This window comes from Pavona decussata, unplaced genomic scaffold (genome assembly GCF_977016875.1).
Source record: "Pavona decussata unplaced genomic scaffold, jaPavDecu1.1 SCAFFOLD_234, whole genome shotgun sequence".
Lineage (NCBI taxonomy): Eukaryota > Metazoa > Cnidaria > Anthozoa > Scleractinia > Agariciidae > Pavona > Pavona decussata.
Genome location: NW_028145639.1, coordinates 2,573,339 through 2,588,980, shown reverse-complemented (window position 1 = coordinate 2,588,980; position 15,642 = coordinate 2,573,339). Strand labels below are relative to the sequence as shown.

The 15,642-nt window shown below is 40.5% G+C and overlaps 2 protein-coding genes and 1 long non-coding RNA gene across 3 annotated transcripts; 1 reads left to right on the top strand and 2 right to left on the bottom strand.

Moving 5' to 3' along the window:
- Window positions 1-1,216: 1,216 nt before the first annotated feature.
- LOC146458151 (BTB/POZ domain-containing protein 6-like) lies at window positions 1,217-3,194 on the bottom strand. The gene has a single exon (XM_085091151.1). The coding sequence runs from the start codon at window positions 3,038-3,040 to the stop codon at window positions 1,712-1,714; it is 1,329 nt and encodes a 442-aa protein (XP_084947277.1). The 5' UTR covers window positions 3,041-3,194; the 3' UTR covers window positions 1,217-1,711.
- A 3,160-nt stretch (window positions 3,195-6,354) lies between these two features.
- LOC146458149 (uncharacterized) lies at window positions 6,355-14,540 on the top strand. The gene is made up of 2 exons (XR_014858320.1): window positions 6,355-6,746; window positions 13,381-14,540. It is a non-coding gene; the product is annotated as an uncharacterized LOC146458149 (long non-coding RNA).
- On the bottom strand, window positions 7,860-9,985 carry LOC146458150 (BTB/POZ domain-containing protein 6-like). Its single transcript, XM_085091138.1, has one exon. The coding sequence runs from the start codon at window positions 9,811-9,813 to the stop codon at window positions 8,461-8,463; it is 1,353 nt and encodes a 450-aa protein (XP_084947264.1). The 5' UTR covers window positions 9,814-9,985; the 3' UTR covers window positions 7,860-8,460.
- Window positions 14,541-15,642: the final 1,102 nt, after the last annotated feature.

Here is a 15,642-nt window from a genome sequence, read left to right as displayed (position 1 = left end):
CACATGAAATAGCTGATTTAATTAAGTTGACTCTAAATCCGCCTCAACTACACTGTGTAACAGACGTTAAAAGAAGAGAAGGGTACCAGGAACATCACACGCGCACAAAGCACGGAGAGACGGAGGAAAGGGCGCGTTCGACTAGTGATCCAATTTTTCTCTAACATATGGCCCGTAAGCCCCCATTTCCAGCGCCTTTTAGGAAGGCTAGCCTACCAGAAGAAAGAAAACTAAATAAATTAAATTGCAATGTTCATCATAACGGATAGGCATGAACCTCTAACCATGAACATATTTAAACCATCTTTAGATGATTCCAGTGACCAACATCTAATTTCTGCTTACAAATTATTTGACTATGTGATAAACTATACAGGTCAGGAAAATAAAGGAAATGATCACCAAAGTCGGTGAAATGCCTTGATTTGTAGACAAAATCTCCCAACTAGTAGCACAGGAAATATAGAGAGAACAGTGAGAATATCCATGTTGCAGGAAAAAAGTCAAAACCCTTTCAATCCTGTCATAATGCTCTACAGTGCAGTTCCAAGTGTGACCATTCACATAAAAGCTATTGAGCAGTACTTTCCTGTGGTGCTGTTATGCCCTTAGAGCGCAATTCTAAGTGTTGATCAGTCTACGGATGAAATCCTCAAGTGTGACCATTCAGATGAAAGCTATTGAGCAGTACTTTACCATTAGTCATAGGGGTATGAAATGATAGCTGAGTGAATCATTCGTCCATTGATTGACCAAAGGAAGTCAGAGCGTCAGTAATGACTCTCTAGTTAAGGGTAATTTCTTAACTTTGGTTGTTACAAGAGGGAACTTTACAAAGCCCCCTTCCTAGCCTGGGGTCCTCCTACCCTGTTTAGCAGAGCATTTCTTTATCACAAGAATTTAAGCATGCACAAAGTCCTTTGGGTCTCTGATATTTCGCATGGTTGGCTTGTTTAGCACCTCTCGGGGACGCAAAACAAGCCAACCACACAAAATATCAGAGATTAAGCAACTGACAGCTTTGTACATGCTAAAAGACTTGTCAGAAAGAAATGCTCTGCTAGCTAAGCAGGGTAGGTTCCTCCCTCAGGGGATGGCTGATTACAGTTACATTACTTTGGTTTTGCTTTACTACTCTCTGTGATTGGTTAACAAAACTCGGCCAATTTCTAAACCAATGAAGAACAAAACTAAAACCTTTCAAGACTTCATCAAACACGTTTTCTCATGTTTATTGGAGGGTTCATTCACATGAAAGTTATGAATAAACATTTTTCACATGTATATTTCTGGTTATCAATTTCAATTGGGCGCTACTCGAGTCTACAACAAAGAGTGAGTTCCCTTCTTTACAAATTCCAGTTGGCTGGTTGAAACTTGCTGTTTCTTTACTTCCATCCGAGGTCCCAGTTTTAAATAATAGGAGATAATATAACTGGCTGCTTGGGTTTCAAATATTGATCGGAATTGCTGACTTTTTTATTTGCATAATTGATTTCGCATCAAAAATGGAATTTTTACATATCAAGATTGTAGACCAGAGTGGAGCCCAGAGCCCTAAAGCAGATGATGTGGAGCCCTAGAGCCCTAAGATTTTCGCCTTGGAGCCCTGGAGCCCCGCATTTTTAAGGACGGAGCTCTGGAGCCCTAAACCCCTTTGGGACCCTGATATCTACCACAGAATGTGACATCTGATTTCAGTACAAGGACCCTACAAGGTAAATAACAAAACAGGTATCTGATTGCCCATACTACAAAAAGTAAAAGTGACTTCATCAAGCTCAACAGAAGTCCTCTCCCATGATCCACGCCATGCTGATGGGCCAAAAACAGATCCCTCAATCTTGTATCTTTTTCCTCCTTCCAAACAAACTGGTTCATCAAATAGCACATCAAAAAGATAATATCTCCCTCCATTGTGCTTCTTTGAGACATATGTTCCAGATTGCTTAACCAGGGTAGAGCTACATCCGATATCTTTAGCAACATTAACATCAGCTGTGTAACTCCCACATTGTCTGCCAAAGAGCTGCACTCCATGTAAGAAAATGTTTTTGCTTGTAGTTACAGTGATGCTATAATTATTCTTTGACACTTGAGCATTATTATTGGGTTCATAGGTGTTGTTAAACCTAACGCACCTCTGTAAAGGACCAAACCTTGACAATTCTGTGAAGGGCATAGGTGTTGTTAATACACCACTGTAGTATTTCATCATGTCAACAACCTCTTTACTTGTGAGTATGTTACAATCTGGGACAACAGACGCAAACTCCTTCTGAGACATCAGTGGGAACCGTATCGCTTTCACAATGTCCTCTCCAAGAACATGCCTCTTTATGTTGCTATCAGGAGCTGACCCTTGCCTTTCAATTTCTTTTGTGGCCCACCGATCAACAGCTTTGAACAATTCAACTTCCTTTGTGCACAACTTCTCCATCTTTACAACTGTTTCAACTAAAGATCTTTCTAGAGTTACAAATTCATCTGAGTTCACGGCTGCCATGGCCTGTGTCTTTATCACTTCCCAGCATTGATCTTCTAAATCTTTGACCTCAAATTTCTGAGCGTGCAACAGAACAGAAAATACATTGGAGCCTTCCACATGAGCTCGCAGATAATCATTGCACTTTACTGCGAGTGAAGGCACCATGTATTTGGTTGCCAAGTAAAATACATGCATTACATTATTTCCACTCAGGTTCACTTCATCGCTGTATAAGTAGCGAAAAAACTCCAACACACTCTCATACTCACAGTCAGGCAGTTCAATTGATTCTGAAGTGTCTGCCATTTTACCAAAAAACATTGCATGGAAGACAGGACTACTTATTGACAGCACAAACTTGTGGGCAGGAATCACCATCTTGGCCTTCTTCTTGGCCTTCTGCCTCCTGGTTTTCATGCTTTCACTAAATTCTGAATTGGATACTGGAACAATAAACTGAACATCGCTAAGAAATTCGTTGTTAAAAACATACGCCGTCCTCTCTTTGATGGTTGACATTTTTATCTGCCAGTTTTCTTCAACATCAGCCATAGCAATAATTCTCGTTTATACGTTTTCACCTATAAACTTCTATTAAACGATGACCCGATCGCCGCTGTATTTAGGTTCTTGTTCTACGTGAACGCCGGAACAGTTAAATTTTCGTGTGTTTCACCAAAGTTCTTCCTTGTTCTTTCTCAGTTTTTCCCGTGAAACGATCGAGCGGAACGATGGGAAAGCTTCCGGGAAATCCGGGGAGAGGAGCCAAAACAAAGCAGGGAGAGGGGAGGGGAGAGAGAAGAAAGGAAAGATTTTGTGAGGAGCCAAAAGAGCGTTTGAGCGTTTCGCTCATTCATTTCCCAATTCGCTTCTCAGGAGATCAAGGGACCACTTTGCATTTACCTCTTTTCCTGCCCGTTTAATTTCTGATATCTCACCTTGTCAGCGAAAAATCTTTGATAGATGTTTTTTTTTTCCGTTAGTGAGACAGCCGGCATACATAAAGAAGATCCTAGTTCTCCGAACAGGAGTCGAATAACCTATGTCCTTCCGATCACTAGTTCAATTCGGATCATGGCTCTACCATCTCCTTTTAATAAAAATTTGTAGTTCTGTAGATTTTTAAAAGTTTTTTAATTCTATCATTGTGATGTGTGTGATCTTTTTTAAGTGTTTTTAGAATTTTTAACATTGTAGTTAGGGGTGAGGGTTTCCGTTGATAACGGTAATTTTGTTTTTATAATTACTGAAGGAATTACCCCGTTTTAAATAAAAGTATCTTCTTCTTCCTCCACTGAGGTACAAGAGACTCGATGGAGCCAAGGCATCTATCATTCAACATCACATTTCTTTCGCGAAAAATCTTTGCTTTGTACACGAAAATAATACGATCTCAACCTTAACCTTTTTCAATCTAAAGTTCTCATTCCATTGATTAGTATAGTCTTTCTATATTAGTTTCTTCGATCTGCTGTTGTTCGCACGGTTCCTGGCTTCCTCTGTTTCCAAGACGGTGGTGGTGTGGAGGGGGTGGTGGATTGAAGGTTCGCGCTTCGCGCTTGGCTAGATAAACGCCAGTTTATGCAGGTTATTAATTATTGTTTTGGGAAGGTACAGGAACAACGGTGCATAATTACGCCTAACTCAATTTGATCACATGGAATAGCTGATTTAATTAAGCTGACCCTAAACCCGCCTCCACTACGTATACACTGTGTGACAAGCGTTAAAAAAAGAGAAGGAAACAGGAACATCACACGCGCAAAGCGCGGGGAGACGGAAGAGAGGGCGCGCGTGTGACAAGTGATCCTATTTTTCTCCAAAGTATGGTCCGTTAGCCCCCATTTCCAGCGCCTGTTAGGGAGGCTAGCCTACCAGAAGAAAGACAACTAAATAAATTAAATTGCAATGTTCATCGGAACTGATAGGCGTGAACCTCATCATGAACATATTTAAACCATCTTTAGATGATTCAAAGCTTCCACCTGTCGTGATGATGTGGAACATTGACGGCTGGCAGCCGAAGCAGGTCCACCGGATCTCAGTAGAAGTGTTGTTACTAAAGGAAGATCAGAGAAAAAAAAACCGTCGCTCCCTTCATTCAGTAACCACAGATGAGGCCATTTGTTTTTTGTTTTACTAGACAACGGCCTCTCCATCCACGGTAATAAGTCCGAGAACTACGTGTGAAGTTAGTCATGATTATGAATAATTTTTAGAAACTACAATCAATCACTGACAACGACATTTGCCGCACCTGAAGAAAGAAACATACTGACCGTTCTGGCAAAGTGCGCATACAAAAACAATTTATAGGGAAAATTTTTTTTTTTTTTTTTGAAAATGACCGTCGGACGGTCGAAACGTCGTTCTCTTTTAACGTTAACTTTTATAGTTAAATCAATTATTTTTAGGCCTAAACAAATGAGCACCCAGTTGTGAGAGAAACGTCGGAGCTTTGCGCGCGCTGCATATCATTGAGACATACTCCATCGCAAGCACTCTTTTGGCTGAAAGAATTACGTGACGCTAGACCAAAAAGAAAACTCTGGTTCAAATTCCCCTCTCGCTGGACAGTACACAGTCAAATGCCTGAGGTATGCCGGGTTGGGGCTCTTGAAGGTTCAAATTGATTAGCGCGTTTCATATCCAGATACCAGGCAGCATATTGCATGTCTCCTCCCCTGTAATATTCATAGGTAGGTGCAGCTGTGAAGGGTTTTCCAAGCAGATTATAGAGTATAGACATCAGACAGCTTATCATACAGAAAAATTTAGTCTGCAACAGGTCACTAGGAATAGGTGCCGAATTGAGAATTGTTGCCGTGCAGGTGTAATAATCAAAGATTAAGGAGTGCATTTGATGATCTAGATCTGAGGGCTCTCTCTCCTTTGCCAAGTTGGTGATGTCATCTGCCCCTGCAAAATCTGCGGGGATGCCAGACACGCATCCCAAGATCCATTCATTTGTTGACTGAGCACTGTCCCATACTATCTCGACTCCAATCTGTATTAGGAGTGCATTCTTTCTACGTGGAACGCAATATCGGGAGTTGATGATAATATGGTTATCTAGTCAGCATCTACTGAAATCTCACTCTCCATGACTTCACAAGATTATAATATGAGCTCCACATTAATTTTACAATGATATCTCATTAATCTTTTATTTATTTATTTATTTTTTGCTTTTGTTTTTCCGTTTTGTAGATCCACAGCTTGAGAATCAAGATCTAACAAATGTTGATACTCAAGGGAACAAAGTCTATCCAGAATTTCCCATCTAAGACTGAAGCAAGATTCAATGAGTGAAAACTCCTTTGTATAGATTGCTTGTAATTTTGCAGCAAGTGTTAATTTTACATATACCGTCTGGTTGTTTTTGATTGAAAAGACTTTAACGTTTCTCTGTCTCTTGAGTGACAGTATATTTCTCTGATGCAAAGATGTGGTGCCTATTAATTTCTTCAAATAAAGGTAAATGTTTTTCAAGTGGTGTTAATGTTTTGATGCTCTTACCCCCTTAGGAAGGGGGGCCTACTTTTGCTACTGCCCATGTGTTCTGCGGATCTTGAGATACTCGGGTTTCCTATGCGTGGTGCTTACTAATACACAGATATTTTTGCGTGGTTTAAAGCTAAGTGGAGAAAGCAGAACTCAGCAAGTGCTCTTAGTATCCAAAAAGAAAATTGGGGGCAACCATGCATTTTTCAGAGATACTGTAAAGCTTCAATTAGGAAAAATACGCCATACATAGCTTTGTATTTTACTGCTTTTTGGAATAATATTGTTGCTTAATTATCTCTATTTTCTTTTTGGATTTCCACAGCCCTTGCTAAGATCTGCTTTTCCTGCATAGTCATAAACTGTGCAAAAATACTTCAGTATTAGTAGGCACTGCCCTAAAGCCCAATAGTGACCAACATGTAATTTCTCCTTACAATTTGACTGTATGTGATAAACTATACAGGTCAGGAGAATAAGGGAAATGATCACCAAAGATGACATGCCTTGATTTTGAAGAAAAAATCTCCCAACTAGTAGCTCAGGAAATATAGAGAGGACAGTGAGGAGAATAGTCATGTTGTAGGAAAAAAGTCAAAACCCTTTCAATCCTGTCCTGTCATGCTGTTGATAATGATCTACAATGCAGTTCTAAGTGTTGAGCCTACGGATGAAATCCTCAAGTGTGACCATTCAGATGCAGAAAGCTGCCGAGCAGTACTTTCCTGTGATATTGGTTATTGTGCTGTACAAGGTGGTTCTGACTTTTGAGTCTGGATTAAGTCGTAAGGTGTGACCATTCAAATAAAAGCTACTCAGCAGTACTTTACTATTAGTAATAGTGGTATGAAATGATAGCTAATTTAATCATTTGTCTCTTGAATGACTAAAGAAAGTCAGAGAGTCAGTAATGACCCTCTAGAGCATTTCTTTATCACAAGTCTTAGCATGTACAAAGTCGTTGGGGTCTTTGGTATTTCAGTAGCCTGTTCCAGGCTCCTAGAGAGATGCGCAAAGGAGAGTGCGAGGGGACGAAAACGCGAGGGTATGGCTGGTATTTCAGTCACATGGTTGGCTTGTTTAGCATCTCTTGGATACACAAAACAAGCCAACTACACAAAATATCAGAGAAGTGAACGTCTTTGTACATGCTAAAAGACTTGCCAGAAAGAAATGCTCTGCTATCAGGGTCCCAGGTGGGGTACTCGGGTATAAACTTGATGGGGGGGGGGGGGGGAAGAAGGGGTCCAAAGGAGCCTAATATTTTGCACCCAAAAAAATACGTGGACCTTATATTGTGCACCAAAAAAAATACGACTGGAAATTTTAGACCCAAAAAAATCCATGACTTTTATACCCTAAAAATGCAATCTTAAGAACAGTTCTACATACTGTCTTTCTGCTTTTCAGATCTTGCAGGAACCCCCCCCCCCCCATCACTTTATACCCAAGTATTCCCCCTGGGATCAGGGTGGGTTCCTCCCTCAGGGGATGGCTGATGAGAGTTACATTACTTTGGTTTTGTTTTACTACTCTCTGTGATTGGTTAACAACACTCAGCCAAATTTCTCAACCAATGAAAAACAAAACCAAAACCATTCAACTGATTCAAGATTTCCTCACACATGTTTTCTCATGTTTGGGGATGGTTACATGTATTTCTTTTCACTTCAGCTGACTGGTTTCATTATGCTATTTGGCATCCGTTGATAGTGCACAGTTTGAAGAAGGGACTATAGAAGAGTTTGATAGGATGGGGCACTCAATGATTTGTTTTGATGGACACATGATTACAAATTACAAGTTATAAACTAGAATGTTGTTGTTGTGAAAGAGATACATGGGCATCTCAATAAACAAGGACAAAGACAGGGGTTAATAACTTTAATGCACAATTGATCAGAACTGTGTTAAACTGACACCCTACACTACAATCTTGGACGGAATAAAAAATAAATAATACTAAACCACCCTCTTCCCAAAAACAATGATGAATTCATGCACAAATCAAAACGCACCATTTCCCATCATTGAAAATAATGCGGGAGGGGTACTACTGTAGTCTTAATTCACTGTCAGTAGCTGCATCATATATTTACTCTATTTACTCTTGAAACGAAGGAAGCGAATGAAACCACTATATTAACACAAGCATACAAATAAATGAAGTTAACAAAGAATATTTTACACATAATTTCAAAAGTGTCATACATGAAATTAACACTTTTTAAATTTCTTGGACTTTAATCCCAGAAAACTAAAAGTACAGTCAAAAGAACTACCAGCAGGTCAGCAGATGTTACAGTAGTTCTTTAAATGCTGTTGACGTAACAGAAGAGTGAAAGCAATTGAGGTGATTCCAGCCAAAGGACATACTGGCAGGTTCGGACACCGGAAAGTTAAAAATAAACATTTTTCACATGCATTCTCATGCATGAAATATCTACCACGGATTGTAATATCTGATTTCAGCACAAGGTAAATAACAATACAGGTATATCAGGGCATGGAGAGCCCAAAATGACCCTATTAACATTAGGCACAAAACTGTCTGAGAGCGTAAAAGAAACTCCATCACACTCAACAGATGTTCTCTCATTTAATCCACTCCATGCTGATTGACCATTTACAGATGACACAATCTTGTATCTTTTTCCTCCTTCCAAACAAACTGGTTGATCAAATAGCACATCAAAAAGATAATATTTCCATCCATCGTGATTCTTCGAGACATATGTTCCAGACTGCTTAGTCAGGGTAGAGCTACTTATGATATCTTCAACATTAACATCAGCTGTGTAACTCCCATGTTCTCTGCCAAAGAGCTGCACTCCATGTAAGAAAATGTGTTTGCTTGTACTTACAGTGATCCTATAAACCTTTGACACTTGAGAATTATTATTGGGTTCAATGGTGTTGTTAAACCTAACGCACTTCTGTAAAGGACCAAACCTTGACAATTCTGTGAAGGACATTGGTGTTGTTAATACACCACTGTAGTATTTCATCATGTCACCAACCTCTTTACTTGTGAGTATGTTGCAGTCTGGGACAATAGAAGCAAACTCCTGCTGTGACATCAGTGGGAACCGTATTGCTTTCACAATTTCATCTCCAAGAACTTGTCTCTTTATGTTGCCATCAGGATTTAGCCCTTGTCTTTCAATTTCTTTTGTGGCCCACCGATCAACAGCTTTGAACAGTTCCACTTCCGTTATGCACAACCTCTTCATTTTTACAACAGTTTCAACTAAAGATCTTTCTAGTGCTACAAATTCATCTGAGTTCACGGCTTCCATGGCCTGTGTCTTTATCACTTCCCAGCATTGATCTTCCAAATCTTTGACCTCAAATTTCTGAGCGTGCAACAGAACAGAAAATACATTGGAGCCTTCCACATGAGCTCGCAGATAATCATTGCACTTTTCTGCGAGTGAAGGCACCATGTATTTGGTTGCCAAGTAAAATACATGCATTACATTATTTCCACTCAGGTTCACTTCATCGCTGTATAAGTAGCGAAAAAACTCCAACACACTCTCGTACTCACAGTCAGGCAGTTCAATTGAGTCTGCAGTCTCTGCCATTTTACCAAAGAACATGGCATAGAACACAGGACGCACAAATTTGTGAGCAGGAATCACCATCTTGGCTTTCTTCTTGGCCTTCTGCCTCCTGGTTTTCATGCTTTCACTAAATTCTGCATTGGATACTGGAACAATAAACTGAACATCGCTAAGAAATTCGTTGTTAAAAACATACGCTGTCCTCTCTTTGATGGTTGACATTTTTATCTGCCAGTTTTCTTCAGCATCAGCCATAGCAATAATTCTCGTTTATACGTTCTCACCTATAAACTTCTATTAAACGATGAACGATCGTCGCTGTATTTAGGTTCTTGTTCGACGTGAACGCCGGAACAGTTCAATTTTCGTCTGTTCCACCACAGTGTCCAGAGAAGCTCTTCCTTGTTCTTGCTAGCTTTTCGAACGGAACGATGGGAAAACTTCCGGGAAATCCGGGGAGAGGAGCCAAAACAAAGCAAGGACAGGGGAGGGGAGAGGGAGAAGAAAGGAACGCCTCTCCGTTCTCCCCAAGTAAAGATTGTGTGAGGAGCCAAAAGGGCGTCTGCTAGGGAGGCTAACGTTTCTCAGTTTGGCTCATTCATTTCCCAATTCGCTTCTCATGAGATCAAGAGACCACTTTGCATTTACCAGACAATCCTCTTTTCCTGTCCTTTTAATTTCTTATATCTTCCCTTGTCAGCGAAAAATCTTTGATGGAGCTGGTTTTTTTCCGTCAGTGACACAGCCGGCATACTTGAAAAAAGAAGATCCGAGTTCTCCGAACAGGAGTCGAACCTATGTCCTTCCGATTACTCGTTACATTTGGATCATGGCTCTACCATCTCCTTTTAATCAAAATTTGTAGTTTTGTAGATTTTTTTAAATAGTTTTTTATTTCTTTCATTTTGATGTGTGTTATCTTTTTAGTGTATCTAGAATTTTTTAACATTGTAGTTAGGCGTGAGGGCTTCCGTTGATAACAGTAATTTTGTTTGTATAATTACTGAAGGAATTAGCCTGTTTTAAATAAAAGTATCTTCTTCTTCTTCCACTGAGGTACAGGAGACACCTGGGAGCCAAGGCGCTATCATTCAACATCACATTTCTTTCACGAAAAATGTTTGGTTTGTACACGAAAATAATACATTATAAAGGCTTGAGAATCCTTTTTCGGTTCTCAGTTCTTAGTTCCATTGATTAGTCTTTCTACATTCTTCGATCTGGCGTTGTTCAGATGGTTCCTGGCTTCCCGGCTCTGTTTCCAAGACGGTGGTGGTGGGGAGGGGTGCGTGGTTGAAGGTTCGCGCCAGTTTATGCAGCCATAATTATTGTTTTTGGAAGGAAAAGGAACAACGGTGCACAATTACGCCTAACTCAACTTGATCACATGGAATAGCTGATTTAATTAAACTGGCCCTAAATCCGCCTCCATTACACACTGTGTGACAGGCGTTAAAAGAAGAGAAGGGAACCAGGAACATCACACGCGCAAAGCGCGGGGGAACGGAGGCAAGGGCGCGCGTGCGATAAGTGATACTAGTATGGCCCGTTAGCCCCCGTTTCCAGCGCCTGTCAGGAAGGCTAGCCTACCAGAAGAAAGACAACTGAAAAAATTAAATTGCAATGTTCATCAGAACGGATGGGCGTGAACCTAACCACGGAACATATTTAAACCATCTTTAGATGATTCAAGGCTTCCTGACCTGCCGTAGATGTTGGTGAGATGATGTGGAACATTGAGGCTGGCAGCAGAAGCAGTTCCACCGGATCTAGAACTGTTGTTACTAAAGCAAGATCAGAGAGAAAAAAACCGTCTCTCCCTTCTTTCAGTAACCGCAGATGAGGCCATTTGCACTTTTTTATACTTTAGACAACGGCCTCTCCATCCACGGTAAAGTCTGAGAACTACGTGTGAAGTTAGTCATGAATATGGATTAGAAACTGCAACAATTCACTGACAACGACATTTGCCGCACCAGAAGAAAGAGACATACTGACCGTTCTGGCAAAGTGTGCATGCAAAAAATTAAATGCGGAAAAAAATTTTTAGGCCTAAACAGATGAGCATCTTTTCCTTTGTAAGAGAAACGGGACAAAAAAAAAAATCCAGTCCACACGTATCTGTTCACTTTTGTAAAGCTGATATATCGAAACCGCAATTTTGTGTACGTAAACCCACGACTGTAATGCGCAACTGATAATAGTTTACTCGAGGCTCTGCGCGCGCTGGATACTCACAGACGCTCTTTTGGCTGAAAGAATTGCGTGACGAGCCAGTGGAGGTCAGTGGAGTGTCTGCGAGGGAGGTTAGACATGAGGTAATAGATAGCCATCAAGGTTGGTAGCGCCGAGTTGGCTATCAATCAATCAATAAACTTTATTTATCCACAGTAGAAATTAAAGCCACAAAGCTTATGGGGCCGTGCCAAAAAAAAAGTGGCTATAGGAAGATTAAAGACACTTGGGCTCGTTGGTTTCGCCAAGGTGAATGTTCTAGTGGAGACAGGTATCCAGGTTTTTCGTGGCTCGGGAGGCTGGGGTCAAAGGAAAGGGTTTAGCTTCTACAAGACTCCACCTTGTGTTCCGCTAAACCCTGATGGAAACTTTAGTAAGTTTGATCACACTAAATGCGCCAGGCGATAAAACAAACACCAAACGACTGCTGGACACAAAGCCACTCCAGTCCAATCAGGACTGCACAATGAACGATATATGAGAACTGTGCTTGATAGCAGACACTACAGTCTTGGACAGAATAAAAAAGAAATTAATCCTCCCCTTCACCCAAAATGAATGTTGAATTTGTGAGAAAAACAAAACACACCATATTTCTATCATTGAAATTGGGGGGAAGGGTCTTAATGTTTCATTTGAATTATCCAAGATATCTTGGACATAATAAAAAATAAATTAACCCCCCTCCCTCCACCTCCGCCTCAAATCAATGATGAACTCACACACAAAGAACAACACACCAATTTTCATTGAATTGTGGGAGGGCTAATTTGTCGTTTTAACTGTTCAAGATTGTAGCAAGGGTATCTGCTTAATACACGTTTCACTGTAGCTGCATCATGTATTTACTCTTGAAACAAAGGGAACACATGAAACCACTGTCATTCACAAAAGGTGTTTTAAAATACATTTATACTTAAAAGTTTTAATTTCTTTTGCTTTTAATCCAAGAAGAGTATGGACAAAACAACTGGCTGCAGGTCAGCAGAAGAGTAAAACACAATTATTGAGGTGATTCCAGGCAAAGGACATCCTCTAAGAGGGATCTGCCACATGAAAAGTTCAAAATAACCATTTTTCATAGCATTCTCGTCCATGAAATACTTGAAGCATGTATCTTACAAGGTGCCTCAACCAACATATCCACCAATAAGAGAGTTGAGAGTTGAACACCAGCCACTGATACATAGGTCGAGTGTCCAGCGATGTCAACCGATGTATCGACTGTGATATCATTGGTAGCTTATCGGTCAACTTAACTGGTGGTATTTTGATCAACTATCAGTCCTGTATCAGTGGAAAGACTAGACTGCTAGCCCACTGATACTATCCACCATCAATCAATGAACACTCAGTTGTATATTATCTTTAAATTATGTATTTCTGTATACTGTTGTTGTATTTCTGGTTAATGGCAAAATAAATAAATGAATGAATTATGAATGTTTATAATGCTCTACAGCGCAATTTTAAGTACTGTGTCTACAGATGAAATCCCCAAATGTGACCGTTCAGATGAAAGCTACTGAGCAGTTCTTTAATTTCCTGTGCTATTGATTAAAATATAATTATTATATGCTGTACAAGGTGGTTCTGACTTTCGAGTCTGTGGATGAAATCCTAAGGTGTGACCATTCAAATGAACGCTACTGAGCAGTACCTTACTATAATTTACTCATAGTGGTATGAAATGATAGCTTAATGAATCATTTGTCTTTTGATTGACCAAAGAAAGTTAGCGAGTCAGTAATGACCCTCTAGTTTAATATGTCTCCTTACAAGAGGGAACTTTACAAAGCCGCCTTCCTTGCCTGTGGTCCTCCTACCCTGCTAGCAGAGCATTTTTCTATTACAAGTATTTTAGCATGCACAAAGTCGTCCGGGTCTCTCGTGTTCCGCATGGTTGGCTTGTTAAGCATCTCTCGGGGACACAAAACAAGCCAACTACACAAAATATCAGAGAAGTGAATGTCTTTGTACATGCTAAAAGATTTGCCAGAAAGAAATGCTCTGCTAGCAGGGTAGGTTCCTCCCTCAGGGGATGGCTGATGATAGTTACATTACTTTGGTTTTGCTTTACTACTCTCTGTGATTGGTTAACAACACTCAGCCAAATATCTCAACCAATGAAAAACAAAACCAAAACCATTCAACTGATTCAAGATTTGCTCGCACACGTTTTCTCATGTTTGGGGATGATTACATGTATTTCTTTTTTACTGGTTTCATTATCCTATTCGGCATCCGTTGATAGTGCAAAGTTCAAAGAATGGGCTACTGAAGGGTTTGATAGGATGGGGTACCCAATGATTTGTTTTGATGGATACATGATAACAAATTAAGAGTTATGAACTAGAATATTGTTGTTGTGAAAGAGATATGGGCATCTCAATAAACAAGGAAAAAGGCGGGGGTTAATGATTAACTTTAACGCACAATTTATTTATCAGAACTATGCTAAACTGACACCCTACACTACAATCTTGGACAGAATAAAAAAAATTAAACTCCCCTCCTCCCAAAATCTATGATGAATTCATGCGCAAAAACACCATTTTCCAATCATTGAAAATTATGGGGGAGGGGTACACTTGTAGTCTTATGTCAGTAGCTGCATCATATATTTACTCTTGAAACAAAGGAAACAAATGAAACCACTATATTAACACAAGCATTCAAATAAATGAAGTTAACAAAGAATATTTTGCGCGCAATTTCAAAAGTGTTATACATGGAATTAACACTTTTTTTTTTCTTGGACTTTGATCCCAGAAAACAAAAGAACAAGCTGCAGCCAGGTCAGCAGAAGAGGTAGTTGTTGTAACAAGATGCCTGCTATACTGGCATTACGCGAGATGCTGGGGCTGATTCATTTATTCCAACTGTATGCTTCGCCGATTGATAAAACTATCCTTGCTAATGGAATAGTTTGAGTCACGACGATCGCGTTACGTTGTTTTCCGTGTGTTACGCGACTCAGACTATCAGCGGAAATTTGTCAAATTCCATTACGATAACGTAAGCTTCTCAATGACCTCTTTTCAGTCTCGCGTCGTGGTCTAAGACTGTCAAACAAAGCACGATTCCTTCACTAAGAACTCACCAATTTCCACCGTTTTACGTGTCGGGTGCTTCTTAGAAGTTATTCTTTCGATTTACCGCTTCAAAATGGTGAAATTTCCGTTTGAAAACGGCACACTTGAGTCCAGAACATGTTAAAACAATATTACTTATCCTCTTTGGGCCCACGTGGACTCTTAAGGCCGGCGAGAAGATTGCGCCACCCATCCCGGTCTGCCGCCGAGGCGACAGCAGCCTCCCATGACTGCCAACCCAGCTGATTCCTTTCTTTCTCCACAGTTCGTCTCCACGTTTCCCTTGGCCGGCCTCGCTTCCTCTTACCTTCGGGTGCCCACGTTAGTGCAGTCCTTGAGATGTCGTTAGGACTTTTCCTCAAGATGTGGCCTATCCAACGCCACCTTCTCACTTGTATGAGGGTGGACACTGGCATGCTCCCTGATGCTTCATATAGCTCTTCGTTGCTCAGATGGTAGGGCCAAAATCTCCTTAATACTCTTCTTAGGCATGTGCGGTGGAATACATCAAGTTTGTTGAGATCAACTGTCGTTATTCTCCACATAGCGGCCCCATACAGTAACACAGACAGCACATTGGAGTTCAGGATACGCAGCTTGGTCTTGTTGCTGAATCTCTGTGACCTCCAGATGCTCTGTAGTCTGGTAAATGCATTTCTGGCTACTGCTAGTCGCCTCTTGATGTCTGCCTGTGTGCCACCATGTTTGTCTAGCACCGATCCTAGGTATACAAAGGATTTCACGTCGTCTACAC

Coding starts and splice junctions, on each gene's coding strand:
- LOC146458151 (XM_085091151.1), bottom strand. CDS start 3,040: ATGGCTGATGTTGAAGAAAACTGGCAGATAAAAATGTCAACCATCAAA.
- LOC146458150 (XM_085091138.1), bottom strand. CDS start 9,813: ATGGCTGATGCTGAAGAAAACTGGCAGATAAAAATGTCAACCATCAAA.